A 23321-nucleotide genomic window follows, 5' to 3' on the forward strand; every position below is an offset into this window, starting at 1 on the left:
TCTTTTATTTGGTTCAACGGTTTGATTTCTTGTGCAGCCATGATGGCTTTTTGTCAGTAGAATTTTACAGTTTTAAACCAACTAAAGCAAAAATGCACGTTTGCGTTAAGTATACAGTGTGGCAAATGTGGTTAATTGATGGAAAACACAATTTTGTTTGAAATATAATTTTATGGTCGTTACTTTACGCTGCAGTCATGTTCCGGTTTAGTTAAACGTAACGGGGATTTTGATGCCACGAGCTATGTCTTGCAGCGAGGCCGGCTGAGGAAGCGATCCCCTGCTACACCCAGCAGCTGAGGGAACGCGTGCAGCCTGACATGATCACGCTTGGCAGCCTTTCACTGCAGCAGGTCAGGGCTACAAAGAGGAATATCTGTGTCATCATCCCATATTCACCAGCACATCAGCCGTGTCCATTACGCTGTGTATCAGCGCTTTGGCTAATGGACACGGAGTGTGTGCATGTGTGAGTCTACATGGGTCTTTTTGTGTGTATGGGACTTGCTCAAGCTCTCTTTCATTTCACATTCTTTCTCTTTAAGCTTTTTTAAAAAAAAATGCACTCATTTTCACCTAAGATGGTGTTAATCTTAGCTGTGAAAATCCTTTTCACGTTTACGGTATTCCAGAGGTTAGATCCATCCTCAGCATTTAAACCGGTGCCACGTAGAATATTCTCACACAATTAATTTATCTGCAGCGACTGTTTTATGCTGCCTTTTAACTTTGTTGTGCATTATTATGCACATTTGTCTCTGATAGAAGCAGAATTTCCTTGGTTCTTTATGAGTCTTACGGTCCTTTCAGGACAAAAACAGAGCATGACAACGTTTTATTTCTCCAGCGAGGGAACGAGGATTTTGTAAACTAGCTTTCAGATGTGCCGCCTCTCTGAAGAAAATAAAAGAAAGAGGTTGCGTGTTCTCATTCTGCTGGTTTGAAGAGGGATGGAAGTGGATAGGGCTTTGTCTCGGGAAATGTAGACATTAATGCAAATGTAAACCACTTCTATTCACCGTATTTTTAGTTCTAATCTCATTTGAAAAGACGTAACGAGTGCAATCTGAAATATAAATGCACAACAATGTTTCAATGTCACTTGGAAGTCACTGCAACAGATGACTCACCCTCTCAGAGGTGGATAATCAGTGGATCTACAGCACTGAACTCACAGGATCAGCAGATCTACTCCTAAAATATGTGTTTCCAAACCCACCTCCGAATGAAGACGCATTATCCACCAGAGATTTCACATCTATTTTAAAAATGATAGCTCTTTTCTTTTCTTCTCCCTCTGTTCGGCAAGACGCCGTCACTTAGCGGTGTCAGTGTGTCTGAATGGGGTGTGTGAATGTGCTGACTGAATGTAAAACCGGCAGAAAGACTCATCGAATGCTGTATGTCTTTAGGGTCTGGCTCGGTGTCGATTGCCTGGAGATTGCATTACAGTTTGTGCGTAATTCTGCCATTGTGGTGCAATGTACTGTTTCAGAAAGCGGCATCCATAGAAAGTGTGCATTTGTATTTATATGTGTTTTTAGCAGCCGGCTCAGAAGGGAACCCAGAAGAGGAGTGAGTGGGCAAGCAGGAAAAAACGACTAATGGCCGTCTTCAGTGGCAACGCCGAGGTAAAGGCACATTCACACAAACAAATGGAAATATAACTTTTTATGTAGCCCATACCCGTACAAAATTCCTAAAGAGCAGGTTCACTGAAAACACCTGTTTCTATCTGTTCTTTTTAAACATACGATTGGTCACTCTGTTCACGTGCAGCCTGAGTGTGAAAATAGTCTTCTACCCCTATTTCCTGCCAAAGACGCAGAAAGCAGAACAACGGGAAAACAGATGCGCTTGTTTCAGGAATTAGCAGAATGCTACTTCGGAGGAGGGCTTAACACGGCAGGTTTTGGAGTCCCAATATGTGGAAGTCTCGCCTGTGATCGGAAAACAGCAACATAACTCTACCAGTAACTCTGCTCTGTGGCGTGGATGTTTTATCTCCACAAGTAACACAAGCTTGGAGGAGTTCTGCTGTGTGGTGGAGGTGCTAATGCTAACAGTTAGCTTCTACTAGGTGAGACCTTCTCCGCTGTTTCCTGGTTGCTACACCAACAACAGTCGTGAGTCAAGATGGGTGAGTTCATGATGGTAATTAACAGTGTGACGTAGATCTGCCATGATTTTCAAATCCTAGAGTTTCTATCTGTCTATTTTCTATCAGAAACTAATGCGGGAGATAATTTTCATGTTCGGCCTGCATGAAAAACAGAGTGACCGATTATAATCAAAAATAATAATACAAAAAAAATTTTTTCATGGTCCCAAACCTTTTTAAATCAGAATTTTTTTTCCCTAAAGGATCAACATTCTCAAATAATCTCCAACGAGTCAACGAGACCAGTACCCAGGGTAAACACGCTGTTTCAGGGGTAAGAAAAGCTCCTTTTTAATAGTTTTATCCATATGGAAAATTGATGTTTCATGACTGTAATCATTAATTGAGCGAAAAGCATTTGTATTCCTACTGACACTCAAGACTCATATGTCCTCCACACGGCCGCCCTGTGTCGACAGGCATTGCATTGTGGGTAATATGACTCCAGGGCGCAGAAATCCGTCCATGTCATTGGGCTCGGAGGTGCATCAATTCTTGCTCCATCCGCTTTAGTCAGACGTCACGTCTTGCGGCCAGTTCCCCGCGGGCAATCAGCTTAGCATGCTTAAGTTTTTAGCAATTATACAGACTTACGTGCTGGCCGGCATGATAAAAATCAAGAAACTACTGCTGTCTTGCGCCGAGCTGCGTCGTGGGTGGGAGACGGACACCAGCCCTGTCAGATGAATGTGGATGGGAGTTTAGCGAGATGACCTCCTCCGACAGCCTTGTACCCTGTAAATTCCTTCTGATATCAATAGTGGGTGGCTATTAGACATGGGAGACTTTCTATGCATCACCCAGGGCTACATCTGCCTGAAACTGAATGAGAAATTATTTCACTTTTCTCACCCTATGTCTACAAACAGAGGGGAGGGAAAATATGAAGAAATGCAGAGCTGACTTGTGGTTTTTGCAACGTTTGTTTCCACTGCTTCTGATTTAATGGAGGTTGAGTAATTGCATTAGGAAGCACATTGTGCCTCGTTGTGAACTGATGAAAGCATGTGTAATACTTTTGATAGGCAAACAGAGGGGAGGGAGAGAAAGGGAAGGAGCGATCCGTCGGCAGCCTTTGATGTCGAGCATTTATTTGCTGAATTATCCTGCCTTTAACAAGCATCTTATCCCCAGTCACAGTGAGGCCAGGGCCCCTGTGATATTGCTTTATTTTGAGGAATTAAGAGAGGTGACGAGGAGACGGCGCAAAGCAACCGCTTATTACATTACCACTGATAAGATTGAAAGGCGAGAAGAAAAAGACGTGAGGAGAGGCGCAGAGAGAGAGAGAGAGAGAGAGAGAGAGAGAGAGAGAATGAAAAAAGTGTTTTGTTGTGGTATTATTAGATAAAAAAGGGGTTAGACTCACGCCTCTGTGTTTACATTGCAGCAAAAACATAGAAGAACCGTTACCCAGAATGCTCGGGGAAGGCCGGGAAGCAGCAACGGCCGGATTAAAACCGATGACCGAGCTCCCAGGATGCTCAGCGCTGTGGCCATCGTGGAAAGTAAGGTTGGATGAATTGACGAGAGGAAACAGACAATCACATGGGTGTAAACAGGAAGTGACACACACAGTAATCTCTGAGAGGGTGGTGTCACGAGAGGCGATATTGATTCTGAGGTGTTGACAAATCATTAAAAAAGACAGTGTTGTTAGAAATAATACAGCCAAATGATGCAACTGTGTGAAATGGTACGACGAATGGGACCTATGAGAGAATGGAAAATTAAACATTTCTATTTACTTGCTTTTGAAAGGCCAAGTTCACAGAGAAACAGATTTTTATTAGTTATTTTTTTAAATATGATCAGTCACTCTGAGTTTAACATGCAGGCTTAATGTGAAAATAGTCTTCTAGCCTCATTTCCGGGATTAGCCGCCGATAGAAAATAGAAGCGGAAATGCTTGGATTAGAAAAGCCTGTGACTTTTGCATGTCACAACGTCAAATTAGCATTCATGGACTCACTCTTCTTGGCTCATAATGATTAAGGCTGTTGTTTATTTAGCATCCAACAGACAGCAGAGCACATTTTGGCTAGTAGAAGCTAACCGTTAGCATTAGTAACTCCACAACATGGCAGAACTCAGTCAGGCATGTGTTATTTGTGGAGAAGAAACATCAACATTGCAAAGCAAAGAGAGTCAGTGAGAGTCATGTTGCTGTTAGCCAATCAGAAGTGAGCTGTCCAAATATAAGACTAACTAAGACTCCAAATCCTGCCGTCTTCTGGTCACCTCTCCTCTGGCTCACTTCTAGTTCCTAAAACAGGAGCGCCAGAGCTTTTTACCCACAAAGATCGACTCACGAGACATTAATTTATACTAGACCACTGCAAATGTGTTGAAAAACCAAGTGAACTTGGTCTTTAATAATTTCACTGGACAGAAAGGCAACTAAGCAACAGAGTTTTTCCTTTAGCATGCAAGACTTTGTGTGAACTTCTTCTTTAATTTAAGGAATACAAGTAGGTGGACATCTTTTTCAAAAGATAAAACAAAAGGCAACAGAGAGCAGGAGAGGGGAAAAGCGAGTGTGAGGAGCAGGGGGCTGCGGCGTTAGCAGCTGTAGGAGTGTGCTGTTGTGTTGCATCTGGGGATGAGCCTGCCATGCCACCATGCTGGCTTAAAGATGTAATGAATCTTCAGTCGGGGGCTTTCCTTCCAGGGTGACAACTGGCTTTGAGGAAGGTTGTAAATGCAGGGGAAATTGTGGTATAATTCCTCAGACTGGCGTTTGTGCCCCCCAGTCACCATTCGATTATCTCCCAAATTGCTGTGTTTCACTGAGATAAAGATTTTTTATGGCTTGCTGACTTGAAACAACTAGCACAGTCAGAATAGGGGGCAAAGCAGGAAGAGGCAAAAAGAAAAAAAAAAGAGAGCGAGCAGCGATGGCCAAACCTGCCACGCATAGTAATTTCTTTTGGTAAATGACAAAATCTTTGTTTATGTGACATTTCCTGAAAATCACTGCAGCGAGATGAATCTGAAATATAAAATGTCACATTTGGCATGCAAAACTATGAAAATATATTTCTGTGCAAAATTCATGGAGGCATTTAATTTAGAACGTGTTTAATAACTAAGGCAGCCTGCATCAGTAATCCTGCCCGGAGGTCCCGAAAAGATTGTCATATTTATTCTCTCTTTTCTTCACCCCCTCCTTCGTTCAGAAGCCAAAAAATTTTAAGGGTAAATGTTCATTGTTAATTAAGATTTACTAATTAAAATGAAAATAATTAACACGAAAGCTTAATCTCTGAATATTAGCCCGTACTTAGAAAGAAAGGAAGTTTTTGTACGTGGCATTTCCTGTCTCTATTAAGAGTGCATTTGTGTGATCAGTCAATGTGCGGAAAGCCCTGAAAAGATGTTTCAGTGAAAGGACGGCCGCTTGCCAGCGAAGCCACGGAGGATCCCTCACCAGAGTCTTTGATCTCATCTGTAGGAGTGCCGTAATGTTATGGCACTTTAGACACAACTCAGGCTCGGGGCAAACAAACCACCTCTGATATGGAAAACTGGCTCACTTCACCTTTTACCTTCGTCTCGCTGTCGTCACTGTCTCTTCTGATGCCCGCACAATCACCGGATAATAACAATACTTCTCAGAGATATTCCTACTTCACATCAGACTTTCTTTGGCTTTCTTACTCTCCTTTTCCCCTCCTCCTCCTCTTTTGCATGCATATAACATTTTACAGTGTGGGAGCTTGGAGGCCTTCCTCACCTCCTCCTAAACGTGAGACATGTGGGCTAAACCGCTTTGCCACCAAATTATACTGATTTCACTTCTGCCTGCATTGTTTTGGTAGTTTTTGGAATCCAAAGATGCTCACCGTGAGGAGACTGAGGGGCATAGCTTCAGGGTTTAGCATGTGGCTTCCCACTTCACAGAACAAACGGACATTTTCAGCCTTCGAGAGATGAATGTGTGTATTTTAAACAGCCCTAGATGCAAACAGTCCTGTATAGTATAAGGCTCTAGCGTAGAAATCTAGACAAACCTTTGCAGTAGCAAAAGATTGTTCTGCTGTCTCCATTGACAGCAGGCCAACCACTGACTTGGCTAAGTTTAGGCACGGCCAGTCACAGCGCTTTATATTTGTAGAGACGTCGGGCAGGCTTGGCATCATTAGGGCAGAGCTGCTAGAAGCAAAACAACAAAGATGGCGGCAGCTCAGCAACGACGTTTGTTTGAAATGGCTTTGGCATCAACTTTGGACGATTTAGACTTGAACTTTTCTTTGAGACATTAGCACATAGAAGTTCTTCTTCTTCTTCTTCCTTCTTCTTCTTCTTCTTCCTTCTTCTTCTTCTTCTTCCTCTTCTTCTTCTTCCTCTTCTTCTTCTTCTTCCTCTTCTTCTTCTTCTTCTTCTTCCTCTTCTTCTTCTTCTTCTTCTTCCTCTTCTTCTTCTTCTTCCTCTTCTTCTTCTTCTTCCTCTTCTTCTTCTTCTTCCTCTTCCTCTTCTTCTTCTTCTTCCTCTTCTTCTTCTTCTTCCAGCTCAGTGGCCTAGTGGTATGAGTTTCCACCCTGAGACTGGGAGATCACTGGTTCAAATTCATAGTCGGGTAATACCAAAAAATGGGGCCCAATGCCTCTTTGCTTGACTCTCAGCATTAAGGGGTTCAGTTGGGGGGTTAAATGACCAAATAGTTACAGAGCACGGCCGTGTCAGCAGCTCGCCGCTCCCCCAGGGGATGGGTCCAACGTGCAGAACAAGTTTCACACACAATGTGACAACTTATGGTGTATTTAATGGTGTATCAGTCAACGACAGCACCGATGGCTGATATCCGTTGCTATGAATACATCACATTGTTCGTTGCTCTGATTAGTCGTAGAGCTGTCCAGCTGTGTGCAGACATTTTGAAAGACAACCATAGACTCTGCTCCTATGACTTAGCTCTGTCTATGGGTTGTGGTCAGACTATATATTTAAATTCATAGAATGGCTTTTTGGAGTCCCTGGGACGAGTGCTAGATAGTGCTCCATCAGGGGATTCCATTGTCCTGCTGGGGGACTTCAATGCTCACGTGGGCAATGACAGCTTGACCTGGAGGGGTGTGATTGGGAGGAACGGCCCACCTGATCAGAACTCGAGCGGTGTTTTGTTATTGGACTTCTGTGCAAGCCGCAGTTTGGCCATAACGAACACCATGTTCGAACATAAGGATGCCCACCGGTACACTTGGTACCAGGGCAGCCTAGGTCACAGGTCGATGATAGATTTTGTAGTCGTATCATCTGACCTGCGGCCGTATGTTTTGGACACCCGAGTGAAGAGAGGGGCGGAGCTGTCAACTGATCACCACCTGGTGGTGAGTTGGATCAGATGGCAAGGGAACATGCCGCGTAGACCTGGCAGACCCAAACGCATAGTGAGGGTCTGCTGGGAACGCCTGGCAGAAGAACCTGTCAAGACGGTCTTCAACTCCCACCTCCGGCAGAGCTTTGACCACGTCCCGAGAGCAGTGGGGGACATTGAGTCCGAGTGGGCCTTGTTCCACTCTGCGATTGTCGAGGCGGCTGTTGCTAGCTGTGGTCGTAAGGTGGCCGGTGCCAGTCGTGGTGGCAACCCCCGTACCCGCTGGTGGACACCAGAGGTTCGGGGAGCCGTCAGGCTGAAGAAGGAGGCCTACAGGGCGTGGCTGGTCTGTGGGTCTCCGGAGGCAGCAGACAGGTACCGGATAGCCAAGCGGGGTGCAGCAGTGGCAGTTGCCGAGGCAAAATCTCGGGCGTGGGAGGAGTTTGGTGAGGCCATGGAGAAAGACTATCGATCGGCTCCAAAGAGGTTCTGGCAAACTGTCCGGCGCCTCAGGAGAGGAAGGCAGCAACTCGCTCACACTGTTTACAGTGGGGATGGGGAGCTGCTGACGTCAACTGAGGCTATAGTCGGACGGTGGAAGGAATACTTTGAGGAGCTCCTCAATCCCACCAATGCGCATTCCGAGGAGGAACCAGAGCTGGGAGGCCTGGGGATGGACTGTCCGATCTCGGGGGCAGAAGTTGCTGAGGTAGTCAAACAACTACACAGCGGCGGAGCCCCGGGGGCGGATGAGGTTCGTCCTGGGTATCTCAAGGCTATGGATGTTGTAGGGCTGTCATGGTTGACACGTCTCTACAACATTGCGTGGTCATCGGGGGCAGTTCCTAGGGAGTGGCAGACCGGGGTGGTGGTCCCCATCTTTAAGAAGGGTGACCTGAGGGTGTGTTCCAACTATAGGGGGATCACACTCCTCAGCCTCCCTGGAAAGGTCTACTCCAAGGTACTGGAGAGGAGGGTCCGATCGATAGTTGAATCTCAGATAGAGGAGGAGCAATGTGGTTTTCGTCCTGGCCGTGGAACTGTGGACCAGCTCTATACCCTTGCAAGGGTGATGGAGGGGGCATGGGAGTTTGCCCAACCAATCCACATGTGCTTTGAGGATTTGGAGAAGGCTTATGACCGTGTCCCCAGGGGCACCCTGTGGGGGACGCTCCAGGAGTATGGGGTGGGTGGCTTTCTGTTAAGGGCCATTCAGCCCCTTTACCAGAGGAGCGTGAGTTTGGTCCGCATAGCCGGTAGTAAGTCGGACCTGTTCCCAGTGAGGGTTGGACTCCGCCAGGGCTGCCCTTTGTCACCGGTTCTGTTCATCACTTTTATGGACAGAATTTCTAGACGCAGCCGTGGTGTGGAGTGTGTCGAGTTTGGTGGCAGGAGAATCTCTTCTCTGCTTTTTGCGGATGATGTGGTCCTCCTAGCTTCATCCAGCTCTGACCTTCAGCTCTTGCTGAGTAGGTTCGCGGCCGAGTGTGAAGCTGCTGGGATGAGGATCAGCACCTCCAAATCTGAGACCATGGTTCTCGACCCGAAAAGGGTGGCTTGCCACCTCCGGGTCGGGAGAGAGGTCCTACCTCAAGTGGAGCAGTTTAACTATCTCGGGGTCTTGTTCACGAGTGAGGGTAGGAGGGATCGGGAGATCGACAGGCGGATTGGTTCGGCGTCTGCAGTGATGCGGACGCTGAGCCGATCTGTCGTGGGGAAGAGGGAGCTGAGCCAGAAAGCCAGGCTCTCGATTTACCGGTCGATCTACGTCCCAATCCTCACCTATGGTCATGAGCTTTGGGTAATGACCGAAAGAACGAGATCGCGGATACAAGCGGCCGAAATGAGTTTCCTCCGTAGGGTGGCCGGGCTCAGCCTTAGAGATAGGGTGAGGAGCTCGGACATTCGGGAGGGACTCGGAGTAGAACCGCTGCTCCTCCGGATCGAAAGGAGCCAGTTGAGGTGATTTGGGCATCTGGTCAGGATGCCTCCTGGACGCCTCCCCGGGGAGGTGTTTCGGGCATTTCCTGCCGGCAGAAGGCCCCCGGGTCGACCCAGGACACGTTGGAGAGGTTACATCTCCAATCTGGTCCGGGAACGCCTTGGGGTCCTGCCGGAGGAGCTGGTGGACAAGGCCGGGGAGAGGACGGCCTGGAGCTCCCTAGTTGGGATGCTGCCCCCGCGACCCGGACCCGGATAAGCGGAGGAAGACGAGAGACGAGACGAGACGAGAGGATGGCTTGTCATGCTAATGGGGCTCTGGATACAGTATAGAAGTGTGTGTGTGTGTGTGTGTGTGTGTGTGTGTGTGTGTGTGTGTGTGTGTGTGTGTGTGTGGCTGTTGTTATCATTGACTTAAGCTGATGCCTTTAACTGCCAAACATCATAAACCCTAACCCTCATGAGCTACTTAGAGTGCTTTAGATTAAAAAACATTAATTAATTGATTAATTAATTAATTAATTAATTATTATATATTTTTTACCATGTCCTGTCTGGCTGTGAAGCAAACAGAATTAACGTCTGAATGCTGGTGACAAGCCTTACAGATTTACTCTCAGGTGGAGCATCAAAGCGTCTGCTTTTAATGTCACGCCTGATACTTAAAACTTTATTGTTATTGTTTCTGAATGCTTTGTAATTCCGACCAGACACGGAGTCAGAGGTGAAAGAGAAAGGAAGAGACAAAAATAAACAATAATGAACAAGAGTCTGCTTCTAGACCTGCAGAAAGAGAGAAGAAAAATAAAACAAAACAACAAAAACAAAAAACAAACAAAAAATGGGACACAACAACAATACAATAAGAACAAGCTATCACTGCATCAACATGATGAAGAAATCTATAATCAACGTTGTTTAACTGAACAATCACACGATAATAAATCACAGTGCATTAAGTGCCCACCATAGCCTTAAGACATGTGTTGAACATGCCCAAGTCCATACTTTTGAGAGCACCATGTGAGCACCTGTGTGTGTACACGCGCTTGTTTATGTAAGGTTTCTCTATAGGAGCGTCCAATAGAGAGTGTGAGGGACCACAGATCTGCCCCCCAAAGATGCGTAGGAGACGGGGGGAGCTCCAAGTCCCAGAGATCCAGGCGCTGCCCCAGAACACAGGAACCCCAAGGAGACTGCAACCAGAAAGAACCCCGCGCCCCTCGAGAGGCACAGAGGATTGCCCTGGGGGGCCACAACCAGCAGCCGGAAGAGTCCCGGGAGATATCAGCGGCAAGCCCACAGGCCCGCCCGCAGCCTCCCACCCCCTAGCCGGCTGAGCCCGGGACCCAGCGACCCGGGACCCAGCGACCCGGGACCCAGGGGCGACCACCCCCGCCGGGGACCCAGCAGAGCCCAGGGACCCAGACTCCACCAGGCAGCCACCGGGATTGATCAGGCAGACGCCAAAAATCTTAAATCCCCTGACCCGGGAGCCATGAACACTCAGGCAGACCAAGGCACCACAACCCACACCAGGTGTGGCAGGGGGAGGGGAGACTAGGGATTGCTATTCTATCGTCTATTTTGGACCGTGTCTTATATACTTTAGACAGTAGTTTGGGGGGTTTGAGATTATAGAAGTCTGGTGGTGTTTGTAATTCTATTTTATTGAGCTTACATTTTTGTTTGACTACAGATTTAATTTTCATTTAACATTCATTAATTTAAATTACCGTGAGTGATGTTTAGGTATAACTTAGGACAACATGGGACAGCATCCCCTCCACCCGGTGGAGGGGTCCGTGATCTGTTTGAATTTTGAGGCTTGTTAAGCCTTTTGGCTTGGAGTTGTTATTAGATTTCTGGGCCTGTTGTTTAGACCCATTGTTGCGGTTATCATTTTTACGAGTCCCTGATGCAGTCCCTTCGAGTTGGAGCGTGGAAGGGTCTGCCCCCACCGCCAGAACCGAAGGAGCTTGGGGAATTCTATGTCCCATTAAAATGTTTCATTTCAGTAAAAACATCATCATACTAACAGTCAAGCATGGAGGTGGTGGTGTGATGGTTTGGGGCTGTTTTGCTGCTTCAGCACCTGGAACCATGAATTCTCCTCTCCAGCAGAATCTCCTAAAGGAGAACATCTAACCTCTGACCTTACATGCTGCGAACTTTTCCAGTGTGGCTGAATGAAAACAATTCTGAAAAGACGAGTTTAGCAAAATTCTTCCAAAGTAATGAAAGACTCATTATCAGTTATCATTTGATTAGTTGTTGCTGCCAAGAAGGTCACAGCGAGGTATTAGGTTAGGGGGCAAATATTCATATAAGGTCTGGTTGGTTTGGTTTTTTAACAGAAAGCTGCAGGCAGGTTAGAATGTTGACGTTTGAAAACTTTAAAATAAAAATAAAAAGTGTCTCTGCTTGACAAAAAAGTCATTTGTGCTTTTCTCCATAAAAGAACAAAACAACAAGCAACTAGAAAAGAAAAAAGCAAATTAGCAGCTTGTTTTTTCCTTTATGTGCTGTTATCTTGGTGCAGAGCGTAGGACTGTAGCGCTATTCACTGATTCAATGAACTCTTCAGCAGATTTCCCAAAAGTCTGTCTTCATTTATCGCTCTTTAAATATTCTTTGATTTGACTTCAGAGTTTCCAAAACATTTTGGTTCTGAAAATGTTAAAATAGATCCCAAAATTTTGCTCAAAGGAAGATTTTCTACTGTCTTCATTTGTTGCCAAAAGGGGGAAAAAAATCATTCACACTTATAATTTAATAATTCATCAGTTACCTTGGATCGTAACAATAGATATGCTGATTATTATCCCAATCAAACAAAAACAATAAAAGATCATAAAAATGATAAACACATGAAATAACGCAGGGATTAGGATTGAAACGATAAGACACTTTTAGTTTAGAAGTGTCTGCAGGCAGGTGGGATTCAGTAGCCGATGTTAGAGGTGAATTACAGCAGTAGCAGCATTTCTTTGATAGAACAATACACAAATGCATATTGGCAGGTTTCTAGATACTAACAGATGACTGTCAAACAAATAAGCATCCAGGACATTTGTTAATAATAAAATTAGTAGAATTATGCTTTAAATAATCAGAATAAGACCTTTTCTGTACATGATCTTTCCCAGGAGAACCAGAGAAGTGTTCCCCAGCCAGTGGAGGTGCTCGTGTGCTGCCTGAGATCCACAAGAGACAAGCTTCCCAGGGGTCTCTACTCTGTCAGTGTGGCCCTTCACCGGCCCCTGGGGGGCCCAGCTCTGGCCTTGTGGAGTGAGAGAGGCCAGCAAATCTGGGCAGTGTCCACCGAGCCGACGGAGCACCGGGGCCGCTTCTACGACACGGACCTGCACTTTAACCAGAACCTGTTCATGGTACTCACAATTTCCTTTTGTCAGTTTGTTAATGAACAGGAAATGTGAGGTAAATTAAATTCAACTTAAAGATCACTTCAAAAAGGAAAAACTTTAGGATCACACATATAATATGTATCCAAGAAATCTGGTTGCTAAAGAAAAAATTCTGTTTTTGAAGACGAACAGATTTCTTTCAATAATTCGGAGGATTAAGACTGATAAACGGCAGGAAAAGCTACCAGTATGCTCTGTACACAGAAAAAGTTCTGGTACACTTAAGGGTACCGCTACTGTGTCCCAGTCCATTTAAAGTAACACTGAGCAGTTTCCTGCTGCCCGCCCTACTGGTTGAAAGTGGAATTACAACTGTCGTAAACAACCCTGCAGCAGCCTGCAGTAGCTAGCGCTAATAACGAGCTAACACTACCATGAGCCAGCTAACACTAAGGCCCTGTCCACATGTAGCCGGGGATCTGCCAAAACGTAGATATTTTTCTACGTTTTGGCCTGTCATCCACACGAAAACGGAGTTTTTTCACACGAAAACGGATCTTTTTAAAAACTCCGGCCAAAGTGAAGATCTGCGTTTTCTCCGTTTTGGGTGTCTGCGTGTGGACGGACATAACCGGAGTTTTAAGGTCCGCAACGTCACTTTCCGCGACAAAAAAATGCTGACATCACGTGTGCGACCTGTGTTTACACTAGCCGACAGCATGGATGCCCTCAGAGCTGCGCTCTGTCACTACCCGATCCATCAATGGTCCAAGCGCTTTCTGCTTGTTTGTTTTTGCAAGCGGAATTACTGCTCCTTGCGGAAGACCACAGACGAAGGACGAGGTTAAGAACGGGGGAAGTACTGCCGCCTACAGGTCTGGCATGTCCTTAACAACATATTTATCCGGGTACGTGTGGACAGAGTTTTTTTTTTTAAACGCGGTGGTGTGGATGCAAGTTTTTGGAGGGGCGGATATTCGTTTAAAAAAAAAAACGGCTACGTGTGGACTAAGCCTAAAATAAACCACGAAGTAAAAAGATCCACACTGCTGGAGAAAAAAATATTACTTACAAGTGAAGTAGCAACAAAGCTTAAAGTTTAAAAACTGTCTATTGTTACTTTAAAGCACTGGTTTAATCTTCTCTAATTTAAAACATTCGCTTTTTACTTTATGTGAATAAAACTGCTAATTAGTAAACATGACATTGAATCCGTGCTCAGAATTCAAACCAAATACCTGCTGCTCATTTAGGTAACGTAATCTTGTCTTCATGCCCTGCGATGGACTGACTCTCTGTCCAGGGTGTACCCCGTCTGATTGCCCATTGACCGCTGGAGATAGGCACCAGAACCCCCGCGACCCTACGTGGACAAAGCGGGTTCAGACAATGGATGGATGGATCCTTCCTTTAGCTAAATTTAAACACATACTGAAGGAAAGCGGTTTTAATTGCCTTTGAGCGTCTGAGTTGAACAAAGTGAAGCAACAGCAAAGTAACAAGCTGCAAACATCGACAAATGCACTGCAGAGTTACAGAATCTACATTTCTTTTGCACAATAGAAAAATAAATACGTTTTCCCGTTCTGGCTCTTTTGAAGAACCAATGCAGCGGATTATTTAAGATGAAATCTGTCCAGATTTCACATCAACTTCTTTAAACCTCTTGATATGAAGGAAGCCATCCTCTTCACATAAGCAGCGCTAATCTCAGCAGCCCACAGACTGATTCTGGATGGCTGACATTGACCGGTGGATTAGAAATCTTTGGTTCTGTTCACATATTGAATTTGCACACAGGACAAAAGATTCTCAAACCTTAAAACAGAAGCGCTTGAATTCAAGTGTCCTTCCTGATCCCATACAGGCCTGTATAGGCTCACGTCTCTGATGGCAGCAAAGGCCCGTTTGGAGCGTTCAGCGCGCGTGGACACTGTCAGCATGCTGGTGGGTGTATTCACTCAGCTCAGGCTTTCTCACAATATTGTCTCCGGCTTCTATCTGACAGAAAAGGATGGGTGAAAGCTGGCATGAACTGAATACAGACCTGGGATCTGATTCAGATGTATAAAAACCGGTTTAAGTAAGGCATAGTAAATGCCTCGTGTCACTCTGATTTCCCTCCACTCCTCCTTAATTTCTGAGCTGTGCTTTATAGACAAACCAGCTGTTGTTATTCTCACTGACAGCACAGGAAAGGCTGATCAGATTTGTGCGAGACCACTTGCTTAGCCTGCCTCTCTCTCTCTCTCTCTCTCTCTCTCTCTCTCTCTCTCTCTCTCTCTCTCTCTCTCTCTCTCTCTCTCTCTCTCTCTCTCTCTCTCTCTCTCTCTCTCTCTCTCTCTCTCTCTCTCTCTCTCTCTCTCTCTCTCTCTCTCTCTCTCTCTCTCTCTCTCTCTCTCTCTCTCTCTCTCTCTCTCTCTCTCTCTCTCTCTCTCTCTCTCTCTCTCTCTCTCTCTCTCTCTCTCTCTCTCTCTCTCTCTCTCTCTCTCTCTCTCTCTCTCTCTCTCTCTCTCTTGCCCACAACATAGCGTGAGATTTTAGAGGTAGTTGCAGTTTCTACCAAGAGGAAATGAGGAATTAGTGATGGTAGGAGGAGGCCAGGAGCTTATTTTCCTTTCCTTCCTTCTCTATCCTTCCCTCCTTCTTTTCCACTTTCTTTATTCACCACTTGCTTTGTCTGTCTGGGCTGGATTAAGGCAGACACAGAGGGGTGTCTTAAACATGGAGGTTACTGGCAACCCCTCAGAAAAGTTGATGAACTGGAAGTCAGAATATATATATGATATATCTTTAAAGGAACTTTACGGAGTTTTGAATTTTTATGCTCGCGATTGCCCCCTCAAGCCAAAAGCATAACGGCAGCTTCAATGGTAGGCTCGTGCACGAGGCGTGCATGCTGTACGTGCACACTACTTAACGGAAATAACAGCTGAGACAGTCAGCTCCGTGTGTGTGTGTGTGTGTGTGTGTGGCCCGGAGGACAGAGGACAGGAGAACACTCAGCAAATTAATTAAATAATGTGGTTCTGTACCTTTCTCTTCAGCACAGCCGACAAAGGTTTAAGATGGGTCAGTCCTCCTGCATGCTCAGATCATTCCCTTCCCTTGCTTGAAAAATTGTTCCAAAATGAAAGTTGAACCCACATCTTTTTTATCTGTGAATTCAATGCCGTTTAGCGAGTCTCAAATAAAAATTTGGGCATCTTACTGTAAAAAAATATACCATTCATGTAAAAAAGAAACTCTAAATAAACTATATTCACATCCAGAATCAAACCTGGGTCTTCTGCACAAAAGTCCAACGTCTTGCTAGGCGAGCTAACACACCAGTGACATCACTAGTATCTGTACCATTTAAGAACTGTTCAGAGGGCTATGCCTGAGCGTGGACGCACATGAAGCAACCTGCTCGACCCGAGCAGTTCTCTTTTTCTGTGATTTCACAGAAAAACAGGCAATCACAGTAAAAATGCCAGGGCTCATTCTACAGGACCAGGGCATTGCAGGAGAATGTATGAAGAAGAAATGTATTATTTATATACATGTTTTGGCTGTCAAACTTCCATAATGCCCCTTTAAAGATAAACAGCAAGTTAACTGAGAAACCATTTTAACTTGTTTTTGATCACTCACATGCAGGCTGAACTTGAAAACGGTCTTCTATCCCTATTTTCTTTAGCCGCCAATAGAAAATAAGTGGGAAAACACTCGGGTCAGAAGAAACCACACAGATCTACGTCACACTGAAAATTAGCATTCATTGACTCACCCATCATGGTTCACAACCAGGAAGGCTTTATATGTTTCATAAGCTTGACCCCTCATTGCCCTCCTTTAAACCCCTTTGGATAACCATGATTGTTGATTTTTGCATCCAGGAGAGAGCAGAGCACGTCTCAGCAAGTGGAAGCTAACTGTTAGCATTCATAACTCTACAACATGGCAGAACTCCTTCAGGCTTGTGTTATTTGTGGATTTAAAATGTTAATGTAAATGTTACAGCAAACAGAGGCAGTGGAGGCATTGCTGTTGGCCAGTTAGAGGCAAGATGTCATAATAATAATAACCCCTGGTGCACACTGGGGGAATTAGCGGTGTGGAATGGTGGCGGGAAGGTTTACTCGCTAGCTTCGCAGTGCATCAATCCAGACTGGGGAGCATCTCAGATGAAGAGCGGCACTTTCACCATCCTGCTTGCTGGACTCACAAAATCCCTCGAGACATCAAGTGTTGCGGTTGTTCATGCCGTCCACCATTAAACCAAGAAGGAGAAAAGGAGATCACATTTGATCGCTGTATGTTTGATCTCCACTGCCAGGATTAAAGCCATGAAAAACACACTGTTCTTCTCAAAAGATGCTGGGAGGACATAAACCATTAGGTCACTTGTATTGACGTGATTGACTGATTGATTTTTATCGATTAGCATTCAAATATCTCAATGAATACAGAATAAAGATTACCACAAAGCAAGAAACACAAAACAAGACTAAACAAAAGGTATTGGCTGAAGCATTTGCTTATTACGCCAACCCTTTTAACAAAGATCTTTTTGCATGCAAACCGTAACCTACATAAGTAAGAAATTGCATCTTAGAAAATTATGGGACATTTGACACTGATACCGTGTGTAAAAAAGAACCCAATTCTATCTTTAGCTGTGCGGCGCACCGTTTCTGGGATGCGCTTGAAATATCCCGCAGCCAGATTCTATTTGAAGCAGCGACGTTCCGTTGCCGTTCCGCGCCACTGATGCCTCCATGTAGACCCCGGGTGAGACTCCAAATTCTATTTTCTGCTCCCCTCCTACCAGAGCGCACGAGCTTTTTTTCCCCACAGAGAATGACTCAAAAGGCATTCATTCATGCTAGAAACCATAGCAAATCTATTGAAAAAAAAACTGTGAATGAGAGTTTTAAATCGGTTAAAACAGGAAATAAAACCAATGGATATGGTTTTGGAATACAAAATAGTAAAAAAATAAATTCTTATAAATTAATTTTAATGGTTGACGGTGAACAAGAATTAATCAAATCAGTAGTCCACTTTTACTTCGAAAGCCAATCACATGGGAGGATACCAAAACCGTCTTTCTGATTCAAGCCTAGAAAATTCAAAGCATTTAATCAAGTTAAAAATGTAACTGGAAAATCAGTTAATTGTTATTCTCTGAGTCTTGATTAGGAAATGAAAATGCAAAACAACAAATGCTCGATGCTTCGAGTGTAACCCGAGACTTTAATGTCTGTTTTCGTTCACTTCTTCTGTCGGTTGTTAGGACGGACGGTTCCAGAGAACCTTCATGAACAAATGAAGTTAGTAAAAGCATCATCCACTCTCACAAACCTGACAGTAACACAAGACCTCCAGCACAAACATGTGCACGCGTCTACGCACAGGCACTATTTACGCAGGTCACATCAGCCCCAGTAAGTGAATTATATGAATATCCTCAATATCTGTAATCCACAATATTATTCCATAAATTTATGTCTTGAGTCACACACCCGTCATTTCACAGGTGCTCACCAGATTTGTGTGTGTGTGTGTAAATGGGATACACATGATTAATGTGTTAAAACAAGTCCTCTGCATTTTCCATTACAACTAATAAAGGGATAAAATATTTCCACCAGATGATGGATGAACTAGCCCGTTCCTCACTGTCAGTCCATTTTTTAAGCAAACCCACCGTTCACGGGTAAATAAGAACACACGTGTTTGCCATCGACTGCTAACCACCGACACATTTAGCAAGACGCTGATAACATTATCAGTTTGATTTATGGGGCTTTACGGAAACACAAATTCAGTATCTGTCAGTTTACACTATAATGGCTGTTTGAAGCTCCACTTCGTGCCCAGTGTTTATCAGGCTAATATATCCTGTTGGGTAATTTGCAGAGATGTGGATGAAAGCGCTAAAAGAAATAAAAGGTCTTGCCTTCCTTGAAGGAGAACAAATCACCTACCAAATTTTGTGCCATTTTTGTAAACTCAGAACATTTTATATTGGGAAATGATGCGGTCAGTCAAATGTGAAATATATGATGTCACATAAAATTGCAAGATCTTGTGGAATTTCTCTAAAGTGTAACTCTTAACTACTAGACAGTTGAAGCCCTTTTTGTGTTTTTCAGGTCTATTTGTCAGATAGTTGGTGTAAATTAAACAATTCCCATCCAGCGGTTCATGAAAAGGTCCATGTGTATCATGTGTGCACACATTCAGGCTTTTGTCTTGTGGTGTGCCTGCAGAACTTACCTGCTGCATGTGACATCAACCCCTCCATGGTCTTAGTGTTCCAGCTCATCAGCCAACACCACAGCCATCTCAGCTCTGCAGTAGCCTGGGGAGTATTTCCTCTTTGTGGGTCGAACCTAAACCTGGTCCACGGCAGGTAAAGTATCTTAAAGGTACACGAATCTTGAGCCAGTAGGTGATAAAATTAGCTTTTAGAAGGTGAATAAAACTTCTCAGCCCCCGCCGATCCTTGTTGGGAAAATACCACATTTGAAACTTGAATCTCTCCGTACCGGTGACCTGATGTCTAACAAAGTCTTGCGAGAAGCAGTAACGCATCACGGTGGAGCGTCAGAGAAAACAAAGAAAAACTAACGTCCGACTGGAAGAGGGGTCACACGGACTCAGCATTGGGACGCATTTATCAGAGACGAAGAAGAATGCAGACCTCCCTTCATGCAATAGCGTTTGTGAATATAACTTCAACATGTGATCAGCTGGTTTGAGAACAAAGGTGCAGAACGAGAGGACGGGGAAACAGTTCGCTTTTATGATGGTGACGTACACTAAGGGGCTGTTAAATCAAGCCCAAACTGCCTAGTGTCCCTTTAACTGATGGCTTGCATGAATAAGTAGCAGCAACTGAGAGTGAGAGAAATCTGAAACAACAATAATAATAATAATAATAATACATTTTATTTAAAAGCGCCTTTCAAAACACCCAAGGTCACTTGACAGAAAATACTTAATAAAATACAATAAAACAACAATAAAACCCAAACAAGAAAAAACAAGGAGAGAAACAGTTCAATGAAATCAGAGGTTGTAGGCAGATTTAAACATGTGTGTTTTGAGTTTTGTTTTGAAAAGGGTAAAACTGTCGATGTTCCTGATGTCTGGGGGAAGTGAGTTCCAGAGACGAGGAGCGGAGCGGCTGAAAGCTCTGCTCCCCATGGTAGCGAGACGGGCAGAATGAACCGCAAGATGGATGGAAGAAGAAGAGCTGTCCAAAGATGAGGAGAAGTCTATGCTGAGGGGGAGGGCCGTATTGTCCACATGAATATTAAAATCACCAAGTAAAATTACATTTGGGGAAAGGGCGGACAGATGGGATAAAAGAGCAGAGAGTTCATTTAAAAACTCAGGGCTGAACTTGGGGGGACGATAAACAGTGACAATTATTGTGGGGGTCGGGCCGGAGAGTTGACAGGCGAGGCATTCCAGAGTGGTGAGAGGAGGAAGGCTTACGGGAAGGACCTTCCAAGTCTCGCGATAGAGTATCGCGAGACCACCACCACAGCCTGACCCACGTGGTTTGGAGGTGTAAACAAATCCGGGAGGAGTACAGTCATTGAGTTGTGAGAAATCACCGGGTTGTTGCCAAGTTTCGTTCAAACAAAGAAAGTCTAGCTTATGGTCACTGATGGTATCTTGGAGGAGATGTCCTTTACCAGAGAGGGAGCGAATGTTGAGAAGACCAAAATTAGCAGTGCGGAAGTCCCTGACGTTGAATACTTGTTCTTTTTGAAATTTGATAGGTCACATTGATTTAACGCGCAGGCTGAACGTGAAAATGTTTTTTCTATTTCCAGCAACGTAGACAGGGAAATGCTCGGATGAGAAAAGCCAGTAAATTCTAGATGACATCAAATTAGCGTTCGTGGACTCACCCATGTTGGCTTGCAACGGGGAGTGGCTGTTGTTGATTTAGCACCCAGGAGAGAGTAGAGCACGTCTCTCCTAGCATTGGCTAACCTAGCTAACTTCTACTTCCTGAAACAGGAGCAGCAAAGCATTCTTTCCCCACAGAGATCGACTCACCAGGCATTCATTCATACTAGAGACCAGAACAAATGTTTTGAAACAAGGAGCGTCGGCCTGTTGGACGTGCACTTCAACCATCAAGTATTTAATCACATCCAGTAATGTGTTCTCAACTCAGGTTCAAAACTCCACTGCTCAGAGGGGAGCCCAGCGCACGGCTGGGCCAGTTCAAGAAAATAGAAGCGCTTATCTCCTCTGATCTAGACCACTGGCTGTGCAACCTGTATTTTCAGGTGCGTGCTTGTACTCGCAATCACGTGTTTGTGTTTCTTTAGAAGCTGCATCTTTTGTTTATTCCTATACATTCATCAAGATTCACGGTTCTATGGGAATCTGTGTGCATGGAGTTAAAAAAAATGATTGCAACCTTTTACTTGATTATTTAGGACGTTTGGAAGGCAGGATGAGGTTGGATATTTGGATTTCCTACGATAAAGAGTGTGCACAGATAAATAGAAAATTGTCCCCAGAGAGAAAACCAAAATGCACATCTTTACCCAATAATTCCAGATGCTTCAGAGCTGATGCATTGATTAGATTAGTAAACATCTTAATTGAATTAAAAGCCAGAACAATGCTCTTTGTTGTTTGCTCTTTATCCCTTTGACTGTGACATGCTGTTTGGATTACTCTATCGTTACTCTTGTCTAAAGTTGCTTTGATTCCCAGGAGTTTGATTTCTTAATTCCTGTTTCTGATTTTTCCATCTTTGCTGAACACAGTGAAAATACTCCTACACAGATCTTTATAGAACTATTAGAAATGTTATTGCTTCCTGTTTAAAGATTCTAATCATTTGCATCTTGGTTCATCGGAACGGAATAACTTGTGCTTACTGGAGATCCCAGGGCACAAACACGGCCTTTCTTCTCTGTTTCAGATAAAAAGGCTCCCTTGTGGAACATCTGGAGAACCAGGGCTCTTTGTTGCACCATCTACTTCCTCCAGTAACTCCCCCGTCATGTCCAAACCAGAGGTTCATTATGATCGATCCTTCATCCAGATGCCACACCAACCACAACCCTCGTCACACTCTCGCCACCTTTGCTCGGGCCCGAGCTGCAGAGCAGGAGAGCCCACTGCGGCGCCTTCTCACCAGGGTTCGCCTCTCCGCCTGTCAGCTGATTCTGCTTGCTCTTCTTCATCTCTGCCAGGTAGGAGTCCAAAAACTGCCCACTAAGCCACAGTGGGGAGAAAATGCCACATTAATGTCACCAGCTGTGGGACAAGGAGAGCAGCAGCTCCCCACTGATGTGAATGTGCTTGAGGGTAAATTTAAATGTAGACAGGCGAGAAAGATGGCCAATAAAGGCATTATACAAACATAGAGTGCATTTTATTAGATTTTACCCCAAAACAAACATATATTGCATTAATGTTAGCATAGGCAAATATTTAAGCAGCATGACTGGCGCCGAGTCGAGACGTCCCTGATGCATTCAGGGATCATCACCATCACTACTCCCAACAAACCAAATCATCTCCTTGTATTCCTGCGCCTCTACGCACAAACGTCCATATTCTTTTGCACACTCTCTCATTGTACATGACTTGTATTTTGTTAGAAATGTAATGTTTCTCTTTTTTCTATTATTGCTTATTTATTTTCCTTTTAGTGTGCTCTGCGTGCATTCATTGTCATTTTGCTGTGGAAATCGCTCCACTGAGCAAATAAAGGATTTTTCTGTTTGTTTCGGTTCATTCAGATGAACTTATTCAGCAGAAGTTTAAAGCGCACGTTCACTGAGAAATCGTTTTTACTTGTTCTTTTTAAAAACACGATAGGTCACTGAGTTTTCCATGCAGGCTGTAACTGAAAGCAGTCTTCCTGAATTAGCTGCTTAAAAAAATAAACAAATAGACAGGGAAACGCTCAGATCAGAAAAAGCCACGCAGACCTACGTCAGACTAAATCAGCACGTCGTCATCCGCCTAGGCTCACAACCTGGAAGGCTGTTGTTGATTTTTGCAGCCAGGAGAGAGCAGAGCACACCTTGGCAAGTAAAGGCTAACATTAGCATTAGCGACTCCACAACACAGTTGAACTCCATCAGGCCCGTGTCACTCGACTCGTGGAGATAAAACATGGAGGCAGTAGAAGAGTCACGTTGCTGTTAGCCGAGATGTCCGAATATCATGATCAGTAACGAGCAAGACTCAAAATCCTGCCATTTACTACCCCCCCCCCCCCCCCCCCGGTTAAATTCTACTTCCTGAAACAGGAGCGCCAGAGCTTCTTTTCCACTGAAAATGACTCACAAGGAATTAGTTTATGCCACAGCAAATGAATTGAAAAAAAGACTGAAAGACAGCTTTACCTTAATCAAACATAATCCAAAACCATCTTCGAGAGTCCTTGTTCAAATGTGCAAAAGTCCAAACAAAAATGTCTGTTATTGATGAATATTGATCTAAATTTCTTGTAAAAGTCGGAAAGACGTTTCAGTTCCGACTTTCTCCCTTT

The 23321-nt window shown here is 44.5% G+C and overlaps 1 protein-coding gene across 1 annotated transcript in view; it reads left to right on the forward strand.

Moving 5' to 3' along the window:
• ofcc1 (orofacial cleft 1 candidate 1) overlaps positions 1-23321 on the forward strand; it is a 121174-nt gene that overhangs the window by 23430 nt on the left and 74423 nt on the right. Inside the window, exons 8-18 of the mRNA XM_070553443.1 lie at positions 256-353; positions 1545-1631; positions 2365-2435; positions 2543-2594; positions 2675-2839; positions 3339-3409; positions 3525-3669; positions 12569-12811; positions 19048-19190; positions 20976-21090; positions 21738-22011. Coding sequence (XP_070409544.1) covers positions 256-353; positions 1545-1631; positions 2365-2435; positions 2543-2594; positions 2675-2839; positions 3339-3409; positions 3525-3669; positions 12569-12811; positions 19048-19190; positions 20976-21090; positions 21738-22011 — 1464 coding nt within the window. The remainder of the gene's footprint in view (positions 1-255; positions 354-1544; positions 1632-2364; positions 2436-2542; positions 2595-2674; positions 2840-3338; positions 3410-3524; positions 3670-12568; positions 12812-19047; positions 19191-20975; positions 21091-21737; positions 22012-23321) is intronic.

This window comes from Nothobranchius furzeri, chromosome 7, assembly GCF_043380555.1.
Source record: "Nothobranchius furzeri strain GRZ-AD chromosome 7, NfurGRZ-RIMD1, whole genome shotgun sequence".
NCBI classification, from domain to species: Eukaryota; Metazoa; Chordata; class Actinopteri; order Cyprinodontiformes; family Nothobranchiidae; genus Nothobranchius; species Nothobranchius furzeri.